At 34.9% G+C, this 19,372-nt stretch overlaps 1 protein-coding gene across 5 annotated transcripts in view; it reads left to right on the top strand.

Moving 5' to 3' along the window:
• The window catches only part of TMEM196 (transmembrane protein 196), a 201,066-nt gene extending 183,513 nt beyond the window's left edge, over positions 1-17,553 (top strand). For 2 of the 5 annotated variants that reach the window (XM_057732708.1, XM_057732704.1), the window contains 4 exons: positions 7,387-7,443; positions 11,462-11,716; positions 12,852-12,925; positions 15,611-17,553. In XM_057732708.1, coding sequence (XP_057588691.1) covers positions 7,387-7,443; positions 11,462-11,716; positions 12,852-12,925; positions 15,611-15,617 — 393 coding nt within the window. In that variant the 3' untranslated portion in view covers positions 15,618-17,553. Of the gene's footprint in view, positions 1-7,386; positions 7,444-11,461; positions 11,717-12,851; positions 12,942-15,610 lie in introns of those variants that run through there. The other 3 variants (XM_057732706.1, XM_057732705.1, XM_057732703.1) reach the window with 2 other exon arrangements.
• Positions 17,554-19,372: the final 1,819 nt, after the last annotated feature.

The following is a 19,372-nucleotide window of genomic DNA, read 5'->3' as shown; positions in this document are numbered from 1 at the left end:
ACTTGTCTCTCACCTTTCATCATCCATTTAATTTAATTGTTCTGTTTTAGTATACATATATAGTAGGATCAGAATTGTTAACCAGTAACCCTGTAGGAAACAACTTTGTCAAACAGACTGTGGTGCTTATGTACAGTTTCTTTTGCCTTAACAGACTCCACTCCTTACTCAGGTCAGTATCTTTTTCCTAACCTCCATCAGTGAAACCATTTCATACATTTGTTATAGAGTAGATTGCTTTGTCACATTCTGCATTCCATCCTGTGATTCCATGACACTCTAAATGATTTTTTTAATTTGCATACATTAAGGTTTATTCTTTGTGCTGTGAAGTTCTGTGAGTTTTGACAAATGTGTATTAGCATGCAATCACATTTCAATGTAATACAGAATAGTTTCACTGCCTTAAGAATATTCCTTAGTCACCTATTCAACTTCCTCTACCTTCCCCCAAACCCTGGAAATTACTGAGCTTTTCACTGTCTCTATTATTTACTTTTTCAGAATGTCATATAATTGGAATCATATGGTATACAGTCTTTCCAGACTGACTTTTTTCATTACCAATATACATTTAAATTTCATCCACGACCTTGAGTGTCTTGATATCTCATGTATTTTTATCACTGAGTAGTATTTCATTGTATGGATGTGCCATCGTTTGTTTGTTCACCTATTGAAGGTCACCTTGGTTGCTTCCAGTTTTTGTCAATAATGAACAACACTGCTATAACATTGCAAATTAGATGAGTAAATACCTAAAAGCACAATTGCTGGCTCATATGGAAAGACTATGTTTAGCTTAGTAAGAGCTGCCATGCAGTCTTCCAAAGTAGCTGTACCATTTTCCACTACTATAAGGAATGAATGAAAATTTCTGTTGTTCCACACTACCAGCAACTGGCATCACTAGTTTTTTTTTAAAATTTTAGCTATTCTAATAGCTGTGTAGCGGTATTTCACTGTTGTTTAAATTCATAATTTTTAATGGTAAATTATGTCTTGAATATCTTTTCATATGTGCCATCCTTAGATCTTCTTTGGACAGAACATCTGTTCAGACCTTTTAGCCAAGTGTTAACTCAATTGTTTTTTGTTGTTGTTGATTATGTTTTGATTTCAATCTATTTCCTTCCAATATTTTTTACAAGGATGATTATTTGTGTTGGTTTCTTTATTATGCCTATTTTCTCAATTCCCAACACAAAATTAGTCATATTCTTCCAGATAATAGTGTATCATGCCCAATTCTAGATACAGTTAACTAAAACAAAACACAGAAAATTTAGGGAAGTTTAGGAGCTTAAGAGAAAAATCTGTTAGCAATGATGAAGGGCACTGGGTAGAATAAGTTTAAAAATTATGAAATAATGACCTCTATTTCTAAGAACCATTAGAAACCAAACAGCTCTGACACTTTGAACTTATAAACAAGAACTTTGTGTCTCTCCCTTAAAGAACACTTTATTTGGCTTCGCATTTGTTGGTATCTCACTGAGAGTAATTACGGGGAATATCAGTACATCAGTGAAGAGCTCTAAGATGAGTAGGCCTGCTGGCAAAGCACAGTGAACACCTTGCGTGCAATTCCGGACCATGAGAGCACATTGGAGTCACCTGCGGAGATTTAAAATACTGATACCTGAATCCCAGCCTGGAGATTCTGGTTCTTAATTGGTCAAGATATCAGAAATTTTAAAAGCTAATACACAGCCAGGTTTGAGATTCATTGCTTTCGGACAGTCTTTCAAACTGAATAAACTTTCCTCATTTTACACATATAATTGATACTGGAATCGCTAGAGAAATGGGATCCCAAACAAAAGAATCCCATGACAGAGAAGACATCCTTAGGAGTCTAGCCAGGTGTCATACAAGAAAGTCAAAATCATATCAGCACAGTATCTGGAAGAATATGAACTACTTTGGCATACTAGCATTTGTGAGCTAAACTACAAAATAATCCTGTTAGAGACCCCAGTTATTATTCTTTAACAGGTGATTGAAGTAGAGTAAAAATATTTAAGCGCTGGTGGTAGCAAAAACAATCATCAAACTTTTAATCCAGGTACAAGGAGAAATATGCCCTTTCAATCAGAGACAGAATGCTTTTGAATTAACTTCTCAACATTTATTATTTTTCTGTGTGTTTTCCTAATAGTTTTTCTATACGTTTTAAAGAAACTAATTTTGATGGAATTATAAATCATTAAATGTTACCAAAGCATTAAGTTCAATTTGTGGTTCATCTCATTATCTTGAAGGGTAAAAAGTACCATATCTATTTTCAAATGTGTATATCTTCTGTAATGGCTAGCAAATTTCAGTGAAAATTAATTCACCTGAGGTGATTAAATGTTATGTGAGAAACATTTTAATAAGCTGTCTTAAAATAAAATTGGCCCACTGTCTTTCATAATCCCTTCTGCCCAGTACTTGCTTGTTCTCCTAGCAGCTGATAGAACCATTGCTTCTTCTATCTGCTTCCATTACAACCATGGTTCCCAAATTTTCCATTACATAATTCAAACAGAAATTCTACAATAACCTTTTTGACTCTTAGTCATTTTCCAAAGTAAGCTTTCTTGGATGGAAAGAAATAGTACTAAGATGGTCATTAACTAGCATCTAGGTCAGGGAGAGAGACTGAGAGAAAGGGAAAACCAGTGAGAGAAAGAGAAAGGGAAAACCAGTAAGGAAAGAGGTTTTCATTCATTTTAGGAAAGTTTTAACAAATCTCTTTTCTTCTTTACCTAGCAGAGTTTCTCTCTCTCTTTCTCTTCTCCCTGTTATTAGAAAACTTGAATACATTCACACATGTTCTGATTGCTTACATTATTGAAATTATTTACACCAACTTTTTAGTTTCACTTTATTTCCTTTCATTTTTCAAACTTTCTTGACATCTGTTCGTTCAGTCTTTATTGTCATTGTTGTATTTTTTCTCTTTATTTTAATTTTTCTGGTCTTTGATATTTTAACGCACAAATTTAAACTCCTAGTTTTCCATCAATATCTAGCATGTTAGCTCCTCGATTATGCTGCTAAATGATACAAGAATCTTAGAACATTTTACTTACATCTCCTTTACCCCCAACCCACCATCTCTCACGCCAACATCACCTGGGATATTCATTCTAAACAGATAGTAATTTTTCTAATCAATACTTTTCTATTTAAAATATTTACTGTTTTGCTTTATTTTGTGCTCTTGCTGCTGTATTTCTTTCTTAACTCATGTCTTCCCCTATTTGTTTTCCTGAAGAACAGCTTCTAATTCTTTTAACAGCTTCTAATTCCTTTAGAGACTGTCATGTGAAATAATGTTTGGAGCCTGTATTAGTTTCCTATTGCTGCTAGAACAAATTACCATAAACTTAGTGGTTTACAATAACAAATTTATTCTGCCACAGAACTAGGGGGCAGAAGTCTAAAATGGGTCTAGAGGGCTGCATTCTTTCTGGAGGCTCTAGGGAAGAATCCCATTTCCTTACCCTTTCTAGTTTACAGAGGCCACCTACATTCTTTGTCTCTCTTCCCCCATCTTCAAACCCAGCAGTGTAGCCTCTTCAAATATCTCTGTCTCTGTGTCTTTATGTAACTTTCTTTTGACCTTCTGTTCCTCTTAGGGGACCATGTGATTACATTTAGCACCTACTTAGATAATCCACAATAATCTCCTCATCTTGAGATTCATAATTTAATCACATCTGCACAAGGCTTTTTTTTTTTTTTTTTGCTGTATAAGGTAACATTTACATATTCTGGGGATTAGGATGTGTATATCTTGGGAGCCATTATTCAGTCTACCACAGTTCTTTTGCCCTAATGAGCATATCTTTTTTTTGTAATCTCTTGTGTAAAGGAGAGATTGGCTGAATGTACAGCTCACATTCAAAAGTTACTTTCAAAATCTTGTATTTTATCTTAATATCTTCTTTTAAGATGTTAGTGTGAAAAGTGGAGCCATTCTAGTGAGGAATTGATTTTACTGTTACAGTGATTATCTCTGGTGCATCAAGTCTTCAAATTCCATTAACGGACAGGTGTGGTTACCTGAACTTTTTCAGTGTCAGTGCCTCACCCTCAGCGTTTCATTGTCCCTGCTCACTTCTGGAAAAGTTATCAGTCTGTACTTTATTCACTTTTTCTTATCATTAGGGTGGTATTTCGTTAGCGTTTCTACATCCTAAGCAACAGCAGAAGGCTCCGTGGACCTTTCGTTAGAAAATCCACTCAAAATATAGATTGCTATTTCCTTAACAGCTCTGCTTCATCCTACAATGAGTTGCCTTAGTTATCTATTGAATTTAATCTAAATTGAAATAAAAAGTTCCACTTGGAGGACTAACTAGTTTTATTATATAGTTGCACTTGATGCCCTATCTTTAGATTGCTTCATTTATACAACTTCCTAGTAAGAGCAAAGCAAATAATTCTCCCTAGATTTAAAAAGCCTACCTTCTCAGAAATAAAAGTATATTTTCTCATGTAAAATTGTATATCTAATTCAGGATATAGATATAGATATCCAGCCATCAGTTTCACTTTTTTTTAAAACTAATTTGTTTTTCACTTGTTTCATAATTTCTATAATGTGGATGTGTGTTTTGCATCCTGGATAAAGTTATGTTGAACAAAATTAGTGATCTTGAAATCTTATAACAGACTCCTTATATAGTAAGGTATGCTTAATTTTAGACTGTGATACAATCAACTAATCTCATAATTATTTTATTACAACAAAAATTAACAAATGGCATGGGTAACAAGTACAATTGTAGATGATGAGGAGTCACTGGTTGCTTCTGGTTGGATTAGCTAGTGTAATGCAGTCTGCACTAGCACTGAAAAATCTTGTTGAAAAGCATTCCTGTTACATCATTAGAAATAGATTAACTTAGACACTTAATCAAGCTTTAGATTTTATGTGTGATTTGTGACCTTGATGTATGACCTTGAGTAAGTCAGTAAACCTGTCTGGACCTCTCATTTCCCAGGTGCAAACAGCAAAGGCTGAATTAAGTCATCTTTAAAAATTCCTTCTGGTGCTATGACTTGGGGTAAAGTTAGGCAGTAAAATAAAAAATTATTTACTGCTTTTTTTACTCTTTTCTATAAATTCTGATGACTAAACTTAAGCCAGGATCCCTTAAAGCCCCCTCAGAATTGCATTATTTTGTATTCTTCCCATTACATGGGTCTATTTTCTCTCAGGTTACAGTTTCCTCTAAGAGTGTGGATTTTGGATACCTTAACAGAAGTATTTACACTGCAGACCTGCTGAGGAGTAGAAAAACATTACTCGATTCCCTTCCTATTCTACCTCCCCCTGCCCTAAACCCGACCTTCCGTTTCTTAGAGGTACAATAGGAAGAAGCAATTTTATTGCCACATAGTTGTTCCAACCAAGTGGATGGACAATTAGGTTGGAGAGTTCTGCTTATGGTCCTGAGGTCCTCTTGGGCTTTGTTGTGAATAAATAATAGCAATGTTTATAGATTTCAGAAAGATCCAAGGAACACAAAACTGCACTGCTTTCAAATTATTTCAAGAATGAGTTCTGGGTGAATGGACTTTCGGGGTAAATAATGCGTTAGTCAGGGAAGCAGGAGTAAGACATGCTGAAGCTTTGATTTGAAACTTGGAAGCACTGAGAGGCACAGAATTGGTCCAAACTGGAGTGACTTGAGCATAACTTTGAAAGGTCTGAGATGGGATCCATAAGAAAGAGTCCATACGAGGACAAGATCATCTAGACTTAGAACACAGAAGGGGGTAAGAAATGGTCACCCAGAAGTTGCTTCTAAAAAGGCTTCTAAAAATTCTGCAAGTATTCAAGTTTTATAAAGTTCTGAGTTTCTATCTGCTCATGGTTTATAGTACTAAAACCATTTTGTTAGATTTGTTTCTATAGTATATCACCCCTTTGTTATATGCTCTCTGAATATAATCCCAATTTCTTTTTTGCCTTTGAGACTTATGCTATTTTTTACTATCAAAACTATAATTTTATCTATTAGTATTTGTAAGTATTTTCCATTTTGGTCTGTGACTTTGCTGCTATGTTTAGAAAATCCTTCCCACTTCTCTAAAATCAAATAAATATTCTACTTTATCATCTCCTACCACATTTTTTTTTATATATTTAACTGTTCAAACTGTTTTGTAGGCATTTGGTATATGATGTTAGGGAAGATTAACAAATTGTCCTAGTTGCATTTATTGAATAAACAATCCTGATCTTTTCCCCACTGATTTGAAAGTTCATCTATATTATATAGCAGATTCTTATATATCTTTGTGTTCCCTGGTCTGTCTTGCTGCGTCATTACCTGCTTTATAATCATTTTGTTTCCTTGTACCTATTATTTTTAATTAAATTTTGTTGATGCTTCCCACAAGCATATTATTTATTTCAGATAATCCTTAGAGTATTTTGATGTGTATATTTTTAAAATCTATCCATGTGCAAAATACTGAGTTAAAACCACTTATATTATTAGTTCTGACTTGAGATAGCAACATTTAAAAGACAAATCAAGTGAAAACAAGCTTAATCATATTCAAAGTTTTCCTTGCTAATCCGAAAGCCCTTACTATTTATGAATGTATTTATTATTTTACTTATATGGTTTACTTCCAGCAAAAGTATGCACAAATGGCTCTAAACATCTCTCTCCAAACTAAACAATTTACCACTTTCTGATAACCAAAAAGTGTAATAGTGTGTCACTGGTAGACGATTTGATGCAGCTGCTTTTGCAAAGCAATTATGTCACCAGTGTGCTTATTTATAAGCAATTACATACCACTGATAGCTTCATCCCCTGGTGTTCTGACATGTCCACAAGGACAGTATTTCTGGTAGAGTGAGGAGGCAGCTATTTTACCTGACACAGTTTGAGAGGTACAAAGAATATCCCTATAGAAAAACATCTCCTTGTCTGAGTCCTTCCCTTCTTCTGTGTGCCATGTTGCCTTCCTGTAGCAGAGCCCATTGATTTCTAATTACTTAGCATGAATGAATGTACCATACCACTTTTCTCCCTGAGAAAACAGGAAGGGATAGAACCACAGTGAAAGTAGATAGGAGGAACAAAACTCTAATTTCATCTACTTCATCATTTTGCCTGCTGGTAAAACTGATTCAAGTTCTGCTTAAAGTCCACAAGCACCTCTATCAACTTCGCAGAAAACTTTCACTAGAGTTTACATTTTTATCCCTTATTATTCTAGAATGAGGTATTTTCCTTTTCAGCTTTTGAAAGGAATGAAAAATTTTCAAGCTTCCCTGGAGCAAGTGTCATGAGTGAACTATTAGCTAAAAGCTAGAAGTTCTTTTATCTTTGGATATGAAATAATTGTTATTCTTTTCCTTTTCAGTTTCTTCTTTGTGGCATATGTGGAATATTGTGCGCCAAAAAAAAATCTGGACTTGTCGTAAGTTTTTGCCTTGTTTGTATTGTGCGTTGAAGTGTTTGAAATATAAGAACTCAAAAAGGGAAATGATGACGAGCCAACTTTCATGCCCTGAATGTTACTCATTCAGGATAAAAAGAAGACTGACAAATAAATCCTGGCTTTTTTCTTTTCAAAGAAAACCATCAAGATTATTATAGACTATGACAAAAGGAAAAGAAAGAAAAGCTTTGATATACTCTTTAAATACATGAATCTGCAACCCTTAATGACTGCTGTGGATGGCATTCTCCACTTTTCGTTTATAGGCCCCCAGACACTCACAGGAATCCTTCACTGAGCTGAAAAAGACAGAGCTTGAGTTCATGGGAAATTTAACTGTTTAGATATGGAACTGGGCCTAAAGATTACTGGCTTTGACTGTGAAGTTAATTTTGCAAAGCAGCAAAACAGCTGTGTTGTTATAGTTGCAGTTAATTCCCAAAGAGTTTTTAATGTAATTTTATTTTATGACCGAATGCAAATGTAAGCATTCTCATAAGTTTTTTGGTACTGTCGTGGGTTTTGGGGTGTGTGGAATATGCTCCCAGTTAACTCTGATATTGGCTGGAGGAAGACTTCTGTGTGCTGAAGTGTGGATTCCCCACTCTCTTTCATGACATTTTTTGAGAGTTAGAAAGTAGGAAAAAGCACGTTTATTTTATTGAGGACAATAGGAAATACCATAGACCTTTATAAGTTGGCAAAATTAATATTGTCCATGGACCCTAGGAAGCGATCTTTGAAACTAAAAACGGAGAGGGGGATCAGGAGACCAGGGAAGGAGGAGTGTTGCAGTCATTTGTTTAACTCCTTTTTCTAATCACAATTTTCTTTGTGAGAATACCTATTGTGACAAAAAGGATAAAGCCCCTGTTTACTTTAGTTATGTGAGATGTAATTTTGAAAAATTACATTAAGGGAAACCTTTGGATAAAAATTTTTTCAGAGGCTTGTAATTTGCATTTTTTATTCTCTTTACTATGATTTTCTTTCTTTCTACACTTTTCCTCAATCAAGATTCTTCATGGCTATATAGTAACAATTTCCTGGAATATGGATGAAAGAAAAGGGAAGAAAGAAAGATGGGACAAAAGACAGAAGGAAAGAAGGAAAGAAATGGGGAGGGAGGAAGGGGAAGAGATGAGAATGGAGGGAGAGGAGAGGGAGGTAGGGGGAGGGGAGGGCAGACATCTAAGTCAGTCCTGGCTGCTGTAGCAAAGTACCATAGATGGGGTGGCTTACAAACAACAGAAATTTATTTCTCACAGTTCTGGAGGCTGGAAGTCCCAGATCAGGGTGCCAGCATAATTGGGTTCTAATAAGACTCTCTCCTGGGTTGCAAATTTCTGGCCAAGTTCTCACATGGCAAAAGAGAGACGAGGGCACTCTAGAATCTCTTATAAAAACACAGACCCCATTCATGAGGGCCCCAGTGTCATGACCTAATTATCTCCCAAAGGTCCTGCCTCCAAATACTGTAATATTGGGGATTAGCCTTCAAGTAAGAATTTTGGAGGGACACAAATATTCAGTTCATAGAAGAAGGGAAGGGGAGGGATTTTTTAAAGGCCACTAGTGCACTAGTGTCTTTTCTAGTCTTCTAATTATGTTATATATAAAAAAAAAACAAACCTATAAGATCTCAGCTTTTTAGAAACTACCGTCAACTTTATCCTCTTTTACCGTCTGAGTTTCCCATAGATGACCTTAACTGTCAAATATTCTCTATGCTTTAATCAAATTGTGTCAAAGTTTCTCCACTCCAGATATCTCTAAAGTCTAGAATCTCTAGTCTGGTAAGATTTGAAAATAGTATATGGTTATAAACCTGGTACAGATTTTAACAGTTTAATTCCTGGGTGAGAATGTTCTGTCTGCACGTGTTAATGAAGCGTCATGCCTTTGAGGAATTAATGGCGGTAACATCAGGAGAGAGAGTGTTTTCCTGTAATAGTCTATTAAATTTGTCATTTGTTTTAGTAATTAACAGTAATTCATTATTTGAAGGCTAGAGCGTAATATCTTTCCATGATTCTAAGAATGAGTTAATACCAAAATATATTCCCAAGGAACAGCATGTCCTTTAAAAGGAAATAGTTATACTTCCTTTTAAAGTATATTCAATTTGAAATTGGGAGCTAATGTTTCCCACTTGGGATGATTCATTTATTTGGTAATTGACATTCAATGTTATATTTAATTAACTATTAGCGGACTATACTCATCCATCACTGGGTTTTCAGTTTTGGTGATAAGTATTGTAAGACATACACAATCAGGAACGCTGAATTAAGTTAGAGAAACAGAGCAAACTACCTGTGGTTCTTTCTACCCATTATTCTATTTCATACATCCATGGCCTTACCCTTTGCTGGGAACTACATGCACTTAGCTTAGATGACGTTGTCAAGGAGGCCTTGTATGAAACTCCTGGTTGGGCTAAATTCCTCTCCTCCCTACTCCAAGGGCAACCTTTCATCCTTCTTTCTTAATATTTCTCATACCACGTTGGAGCGTTGGGTCTTCTCTCACACAAGACTGCAGAGTACTTAAGGGGAATAAATATGAGCTGGTGTTTTTTTGTTTTGGGATTTTTTTTTTTTTTTTATTGGTAATGACATCTGTTGCCTCGCTCATGGCCTAACAGATGTTAGGTGCTCAGTAAGTGTTTGCTAAATTCGGATAACTGTCAACAGAAAATAATACCTAATACTTAAATTAAATGCTAAAGTAAGTTATATAGCTGTTTGCTCTGTGGACTTATGCCAAAGGGGATCAGTGAAGTCCAGGAATGCTTTCTGAGGAAGTAAGGACTAGATTTGAGTCAGTCTTCCATCTAAGGAGCCAAGAAAGAAGCAAAATAATTTCCAGAAAATGAAAATATCATTGAGGTGGCAATGAACAAGCTATATTGAGGGACAAGGGAGGTGACTGGAGTAGAGACTGTGTTCCAGAGAAACGTGGAAATAGGGTTGGATAAATTAGTATCACACTGTAAAGTATCATGAAAGCTCATAGGAGAATTTAGTCTAGATACAAATACAAAATAAAATTATTAAAGCTATTGGAGTATTCAATTAAATTTATTAAATATGCATAGACCATTTATTGTGCAGAAGCCATTGTGCTTGGTTCTGCCAGAGATCCTATGATCTTAGGTTGAGTAAAAACCCCAGATCAAACGAAGAGGAAGATTAAAAGCAACGCCACATCATGCATTTCTCAGTGACAGTCATCCAAACAGTATTTTTGGAATGTGTATTGTGTAGTGTCACAGAGTAACAAAAGATCTGTAAGATAAAGCACCAGTTCACAGAGAGTCCCTAAACTATCTGTGGAGAAAATAGACACTAAAACAACAAAATTCTTATAAATGAAAAAAAAAGGAGCTAACTAAATTCCCTAAGCTCACACAGCTAGAGAAGTACAAAGTTTTGAAGCTCAGTGGAACTAATGACAATTCAGTGAGAAGACATTTAGATATTGTGGGGGTGGGGGGTGGGGAGGTGTGCAGAATTAACGGTGAAACTGGATTTTGTGTCAGAAAACTGGGATTCAGTTCCTAAATTTGAGTGGTAACTGCTCATCATCCACTTTCCAAATGTATATTATCTCTCAGAAGGTAGCTTGGCGGGTTAATTGAAATAATACCTATTCAATTTTCTAGCATAGTAGCGCATAATAGATATTAGATGTTATTTAAATCTGAATCTACCTAGAAGATAAACTTTGCTTACTTCAGAGTTTTCATAAGATGTGTCCCTGGCCTTTATATAGTCGACTATTAATTCCTGAAACACTGTGGTCAACGCCCTCTGCATTGAATCAGAGGGCAGAGAAACTTGGTGAAAAGATAGCCCCTGTCCTCTAAGAAGCACGAAAAGCACCGTCTCTTTACTGTCAGTCAGCTGTCCCTGACGTGGCAGCAGGACAGTGCACTGTGTTCTAGTCAGCTTTGCTTCCTCCACTTCAACTCCCCCTCTCTTTTCCTTATCAGATGATCCTCTTTTCTGCCTGCTGCATCTGTGGACTCATTGGGGGCATCTTGAACTTTCAGTTCCTTCGGGCAGTCACGAAGAAGACCTCCTCCCTCTATCCCCTGCATCTCGCCTCCATGTCTCTGGCGTGCATCGGGATTGGGGGCTGCACCCTCTCCTCGTGGCTCACTTGTCGGCTGGCCAGCTATGAGCAGAGGAGGATGTTCTCAGAGAGGGAGCACTCCCTGCATCACTCTCACGAAATGGCTGAGAAAGTGAGTTCTGTACCTTTTCCTCTCATTGCTGTCGCATGATGGAGACTGCAGTCAAATCTAGGTGAATCAGCTTGCAGCTTTAGATGAGAATTTGAAGAATCGGATTTTATAAAAGTTTGGCCCTATTGGACTAAGAATAGGAATTTTAAATTATTTTTTCCCTGTAATTCTGGGTACACCTATTTTCAACATAATTTTCTCTATATAAAAACACAGCTCCTGAAACAGAATTCATAAAATACTGAATGTCTTATAAATATGGATTTTTATTTATTGTACTGAGGAAAATCATAAACTAAAAACACTCTCAGCTCAATGCCAGTTTTAGAAATCCGATGAATTCTCCTTTCTAGCTCACCCCTTGTGCTTGTAAGTAGATGCATTTGATTATGTAAATTACATTTGCCAGCATAAAGGGGCCTTTTAATAAGGCAACAAAAAGCCCTGCCTATCAGTGCAGATATTACAATACACATAAAGCTTCATTTAATTCTCATCTAAACTTCATGCATATTTGGGTAGCTTTGTCTTTATTTTAAATAATGTTCCTTGCATCATTGTTTCATGATACCCATTCAAACAAGAAGTTACATTTATTGCATCAAAAGACAAATGATACAGTGAGCTGTCTGTGTTTCTTCTACATTTTGCCCATATTTCTTAATTCAGTTCCTGCTACTGGATCTGTTAAGGAAAAGATAAAACATCTATAAAATAAACTCACTAAGATAATGGCCACATTATATTTTACTTGATATCATGGAAATAAAACTGCATAACAGAACAGAAGAGTAGCAAGAGTTACAACTGCGTGTTTCTTTATAATGTGATTTTGAAGAAAAAATATTTTGTAGTTCATGTGTTTCCCTTTCATATATATTCTATACACTCAAGGAGAATAGAGGCTTTTAAGTTGTTCCAAGAAAGCAGTTTTAAACAGATCTCTTCCTTCAAAAAAGAATTAATAGTGCAAATAGCAGGACTGGTAATTTAAAGAAATGGATTGTTAAAAATAGGTTATCATTATGTATTTGGTTAATAGCTCTTTTGTGCTCTATTTTTATACTAGTGTGATTTAGGTTTTTGTGGATATGTTTGTGCAATATTTATTGTATGATTGTTATATTTATATTAGAGATTGAGGGCTATTGAAATAACCGACTTGCCCAGCCGCCCGGTGGTGCCCCCGACACCAGAGTTACCTACAAGGTACGCTGATTTCTAGGGAGTTACCATGTTGTAATGTCACTGCAGGAAGCACTGCCTCTTCTAGGAAGCCATGATGTCAGCAGATCAGTCTGGACTGATACTGTGATATTGTTCCTCAAAGTATCACTTTTGTGAGAACTACTTTGAGGACCTGACATAAACCAACATGGCAAAGTCTTGCAGCTTGAAAGTTGGTTGAGTATTTAAAATATTCAGCCTGCCTGTAAACATCCAAACACATTTCTGCTTGGATGATTTGTGACTCCTTTATTCTCTGCTACATCATGATTCTGACTCGATGTCATCATTCATAAACCAGAGTTTTGTTTTTAATAATACATGTATCTAATAAAGGCCAACTTTGTATAGCTCTCATGCCAAAGTTGCAGGAGTAGATAACCTAAGTTCTACACTAATACAATAAAAATTCTGTATAAAAGCTTTCTTCTTATAAACTTATCTGATATGATACATTTCAAGTTTATTTCCCATATTTTAGATGTATGAAAATAAATAGTCACCATTCTTGCTTTGGTTAAAAAATATAATAAGAAATACAGGAAGTCACACACTCTGTGGCCCAATTGCAGAAAGTATATCTGCTTGCAAACAGTCACATTTGGGCCTGCCCAAATTTAAAGTATAATCTTTTGCTAAGTTGGACATGCCTATTTTCAAATAAACTGAAGATACTGGACCATTTAAAAACTAATTTTCATTATTTTTTGTCCTACTAGTGATTTTTCTGTGTCCAAATTAGGGTGAATTTATTAGTTAAGAAAATTTTTCTTTTTGTAAGATTTTTAAAAACTGGATTTTTTCTTAATCCCACAATAAAAGATTATACCTTAATTTTTTATTACTTTTAAGTTACTTTTTGGATGCAATATTATTTTAGGAGAAGGAAAGGCACTTATGAATCTTACTTCTATAGATTCCTTAGAAAATTGTTCTTGATCTACTAGAAGGAATAGAAATAGATGAATGAGTAAATTTTATTGAAAATCATTGTGGAGAGATCATTTCCATTTTTCTTGCCACCAATAGTGAGTTCTTAAATGAACCTCAAGTCAGGTATCTTGTCAATAAACTTAACCTCAGCCCAATAACCCCAGTGTTTTTTCAGACCTACTTTCACCAGTATGCCCCTAGCAGAACCAGCCTCTCAGACTGAACCATTGCCAGACCATAGAGGCAGGCTACTGGTGCCAAAAGAACTTCTCCACTTTTTGTCAGAGCCTTTAACCTAAACTGGTTTGAGTTTTTAGGCTTTAGGCAATTCCTCAGCACCTTATTAGGGTAGATATAATGGATACCCTACCCTTATAAGGACTACCCTTATGGCCTGGAAGGGGCCAGCCACTTTGCATAGAAAGATGGGTCTTGGTGTAAGAAGAGGAAGAGTCTTCTTTGCATATTGTCTTTTTTTCTCAGAATTTTCTTGAATGAAACCCTATTCCATCTTCTAAAAGACACCAGTTTTCAAAAGCAAAGTTCCAAAACCGGACCAATTCCTACCTTCCAGTCCCTCACTAAGCAATTTTCAAAACCACCATACAAGAAGTAAGCATCTGTGTTTTACTCCATCTCCTATACTGAACTTTCAAAGAGAAGAGACTAAAAGTGAGGCATGGATGTCTTTTCATTTTTGAAATAAAGATTTGGAAGAATTTCTAAGGTTTACAAAAGCAAACACATTAGTTTTTATTTTTAATTTACCCAAACAAAAATTAGATATACCCTGTAGGCTTGAGATCATTGAGGAAATAATTTATTTCCATTGGGATCTTCTTTACAACACTTTTGCAAATAGGCTTGTTCCAGTCTGGAAAGATGTTTTCATCTATTTTTAGATAGTTTTGCCTAAATAGTATTTATAATTTGGTGCATTAACCATTATAAACATGAATGGGCCTCACATCTCAGTACCTTTTATTGTGTAGGGAAGAGTTCAGCATTTAACAAAACATATGAATTCAAAGCATCTGAATTTTTCTTAACATATTTTCTAAAATTGCAAATGAAACTTTTTATGTAAGTTCATCCTTTATATCTAAATTTCTGTTGCCTTCCCATATAGTTTTCCTTATTAACTTAGTAATAGATCCCTTAAAAAACGTTAAGAGCTTTTACGGTTTGTTTTTTTTTACTGTGTGAGTGACAGTGTCATGAAAAGCCATCTGTTCCACTATGAATTATTCGTGATCCTCGGTTACAGATAGGCAATCCCCTGGTGGACATTTTTCAGTTCCTCGCAAAAAGGTCACACATTTTTCTGCAGAGCAGAGGTAACTCCTATAACCTGTTGGCATTTTGTTGACATGCTCAACAGAGGAACCTATACATTGAAAAAACTTGAGTATTTAACCATCTGCTTTCTAGGTGAGGTCTTTCCAAAACAGAGCTGAGAAACGAAAGGGGAGCCTAAGGGAGCCAGGGAGAGATTGAACTGTTGTTGTGGGTAGAAGACTTTGGTCTTAACAGGCTGTCACTTCAGCATTTTCATGGGTTCCAAGATGCCATGAAATTTCATTTCCTCAAATTCAACAGTAGTAATCCTTGTCCTCCCCCAAAACTCAGCAAGTTTTTCAATGGCTTGAAATTTCTGTTTTGTAAACCTTTTAACCAAATTAACGTCTTTCTCTGAAAGTGAATTTTAATTAATTCATGTTGTTTTCCTAACAGGAAATGACAGACAACATGAGCAATGGAGGACCACAGCTGATATTTAATGGAAGAGTATAATCAATGTTTTAAAGAATTGAACATTTTTAAAGACTTTCACGAGGCAAAGAAATACCAAAGGACTAGGAGATAAGTTAAAACAGTTCTTGCATTTGCTGTTCTCTCTCCTTAGTACTTACTAAAATTATTCTTCTTTAATTTTGCCTCACTTTATTTATTCAGCTTGTTTTTACTGGTGAAAAACTTTCCAGAAATGTTCTAGTATAGTAATTTCAACCAACTTTCCAGATTGTTCTAAAAAAGACTTCTCAGGAAAAGAAAAAAAAAAAGGAATAGATAAAATAGAAAGATTCATATTCTACACAACACTATTTGACTAGCATGAGTATTAGATTTGTAATGACATATTTCACATAAGTAATTAAAAAGTGCAAATATCAAGAAATAACAATTCATTGATGTCTTTGTTCTGAAAGACGATGGCTTCAAAGAATGCCACAATTTAAAACCTCAGCAATGCCTTGTTATAAAAACATTGTAATTATTTTCAATTTGTGAATGAACTATATTTCATAATTTCTTTGTAAATTACCAAAAAATCTAAAACATAAAAAAGAGGTTTTTTAAGAGAGACAATATTAATCTGTATGATATTTTTGCATTTTTCCACAGAGTGAAAAGCTATAAATTAATATAATTTAAGGAAAATGAATGTTTTGATTATACTGTGTTGATTGATGGGCATGTTCATGAATGAGCCTAAGAATAAAATAAAGTATGTGTGTGTGTGTGTATATACTGTAAATATAGAAATATATACAGCACATAATTATTTATAGCATTCATGAATGTAAATAAGTGGTAGAAAAGAAATTGTGATGTTGTGGGGATATTATCAAGATTCTATTCCCACAGAAATGGGAAAGCAATTGTTCAAGGCTTTTCTATGCCCACAAAGTCACATTTAATTTCTACTAAATTTTTTCAGTTTTCTTTATTATGTCTGCTGTGTGTAAATATCATTGTGGCTGATATTTATGGAGTTAAGTGATCTGAATAGTGTAGTATCAGGACAGACTGCTTAATTATTTGGCTATTTTACTGTTATGGTATTTATGTATGAATAATTATTAATATTGATTTATAAACATAACTTTAATTCAAATACTTCCACATTTATGGACAGAATGACTTGCAATTATTAATGTCATTTGCATTTCAAACACTTTACAGCCCAATTACATTACATAAAAGGATAGATGATGTATGCCCAAAAGATGAAGTTACAGATAGCTTTGTTAGCATTTAATTTAGGTTTTTTGGTTTTGTTTTACAATTCACATGGAAAAATAAAGACAGACCATTTTTTAAGAAAGCCTATATCCAAAGAACCTGAAAGAGTTCTCTGTAGAAGCAAATTAAAAGGTAGGCTTACATTTATATAGCCAGATTCAATCTTTCTCTTCCATAATGGAATGTTAAAATAGTAACCTATGATACTACATACAGGCGAGAAAATAGCATGGTCTCTGAAAATATTTATGAGAATATAACTTGTGGCAACAGATAAAGAAAATATATACATATTAAAATATATAACTCTCACTGTATTATACACTTTTATTTTCCCCCCAAGCTAATCAGTTTTCAAGTCATTTTTTATGAGTTACTTACTGAATGACAGGTAAATTAACACCTTTAATCTCCAGTATGAAAACTGTTATAATTTAGAAGCAAAATATAGGTTTTAATTGTGCTAAAAAATAAAAATAATGCCAGTTAATGGAAATCTGAAGGTCTTTTAGTTTTAGAACAACTTGATCATCACCTACCCTATTTAAATCAGCTTATAAAAAATCTGGTTGTATATGTTAAAAAGAAATGACTGGACTGTGGTTGTTTCATGTAGTTCTTTAAGTCTCCCAGCTCATATGAATAACTTCATCATCCAGCAGGTTTACAGAAGTTGCCCATAAGTGCAGCCTCAAATAATGAATCAACTTCACTTCTGTTTATTCGATGCCATAATTAGGCATGATCTTTGTCACTGAAAATCTATACTATATAATGCAGGTATTTTTTGTGTATATGGTTCTACTTGAATTTATGCAAGGATGTAGTTTTGTACTGAAAGAATAACCACCAACTCTAATTTTAGGAGGCATTTCTTTGTAGACATGTTTGTACAATACAGAGTTATAATACATCAGTAAGATGTTTTAATGCCTTTTGAAATAATATATGAAATCACCCATTAAAAGACAAAAGTAGGCATATCACTGCTTTGACATAGTTAAGAAGAGATGCCATCATCACACTTATCCAAGTAGTCTATGGTGTATTTAACCAAGTATAGATATGTCTTTAATGTAATTATTTTAACTCAATAGTTTCAGGACTCAGTTATTTAGAGTGATTTATTTGGGATGTGTAGTGATTCGTTTTGAGATCAGTAGGGGAAGTTAGGAGGACATTGTTCAGTGCTTGAAATTTAATTTTCATGAAACATTGAACTATGAATTAGAATATTTTAAGTGACTACATTACAGTTTTAGTATGAGCCCACCCTTGGGAAAAAGTAATGTAATACTAAATTAGAAAAAAAAATGTGAAACTAATGTGGTGGTGTGCTGTAGAGACTAGCTACAGAAAGGTGCAGTAATTATAAGCATAAAAGAATAAAAGTGGACTCTGCTTGGAAAATTTTCAACGTATGTGTGTGTCTCTACACATACATGTATATACAATTGTTTAGAAGTGGAACTTGGTATGATGACTCTATTGATATATCTGTGTAATAAATGGTGTGTTTTGAAACTACATATGGTGTGAGCTTTCTTTCCATCATGATACAAAAAATAGTTCCCCCTGATAGCTAGATGAATAAAGGTGCAGTTCTGAGATTGGCAGGGGACAGGATGTGGTGAATGAGGAGGCAGAGAGAGTCCCAGCTAGAGGATATGGAATTAAGAAAGGGTAATTAATCTTTCCTATTTGAGAAAATAGGAAAGATTAAAGTATGTTCAAATGTAGACAGGAAGTGTTTGAAGGTACGGGATAAAATGAGCATGATAAAAGAAGGTGAGATCCCTGAAGAGGCAGGAGGAAACAAGGTACAGATCACAGGAGACAGAATTAACTAGAGATAGGAGATCTCACAAGTGAAACCTTTACCTGAAATATTTAGAGAACTCTGCTGACCTATTCGGATTTGTCAGATCTGTTGCTATTGGCATTTTGGGTGGACAGTAATTCACTGTGCAGACTGTACTATGCACTTCAGGCCACTAAGCATCTCTGGCCCCCCACCCACTAAATGCCAGGAGGACACTTCAGTTGTAACAATAAAAAATATCCTAACAAATTTTTACCTGTATCTTTGGTAGGGAAGTTTTGCCCCCTAATTTAGAACCACTGAGGAAGACCCTTGAACATGATCCAGAGCAATGAATGTTAGTACCACCCACAAGTGTGGACTTGAATTGCTCAGGGTCATAAATTCACTGGTCTAAGATCTACTATATTATCTGATACAGTAGCCACAATCCTATCTACACGTGATTATTTAAATTTAAATATAAGTTCATTAAAACCAAATCAAATATTGTTTCTCAGTTGAGCTAGTCTCAGTTCAAGTGCTGAACAGCCACATGTGGACAACAGTTACAGAATATTTCCATCATCTCAGAAAGTTCTATTGGACAAGCTAATCGAAAGCACATAGAAGAGAACTGTTCCTCACGCTCAGTATGTACAAAAGTT

The sequence above is a fragment of the Hippopotamus amphibius genome, chromosome 4 (genome assembly GCF_030028045.1).
Source record: "Hippopotamus amphibius kiboko isolate mHipAmp2 chromosome 4, mHipAmp2.hap2, whole genome shotgun sequence".
Classification (NCBI taxonomy): domain Eukaryota; kingdom Metazoa; phylum Chordata; class Mammalia; order Artiodactyla; family Hippopotamidae; genus Hippopotamus; species Hippopotamus amphibius.
The sequence above is the reverse complement of the archived record's forward strand: the minus strand, read 5'-3'. Positions and strand labels throughout refer to the sequence as shown.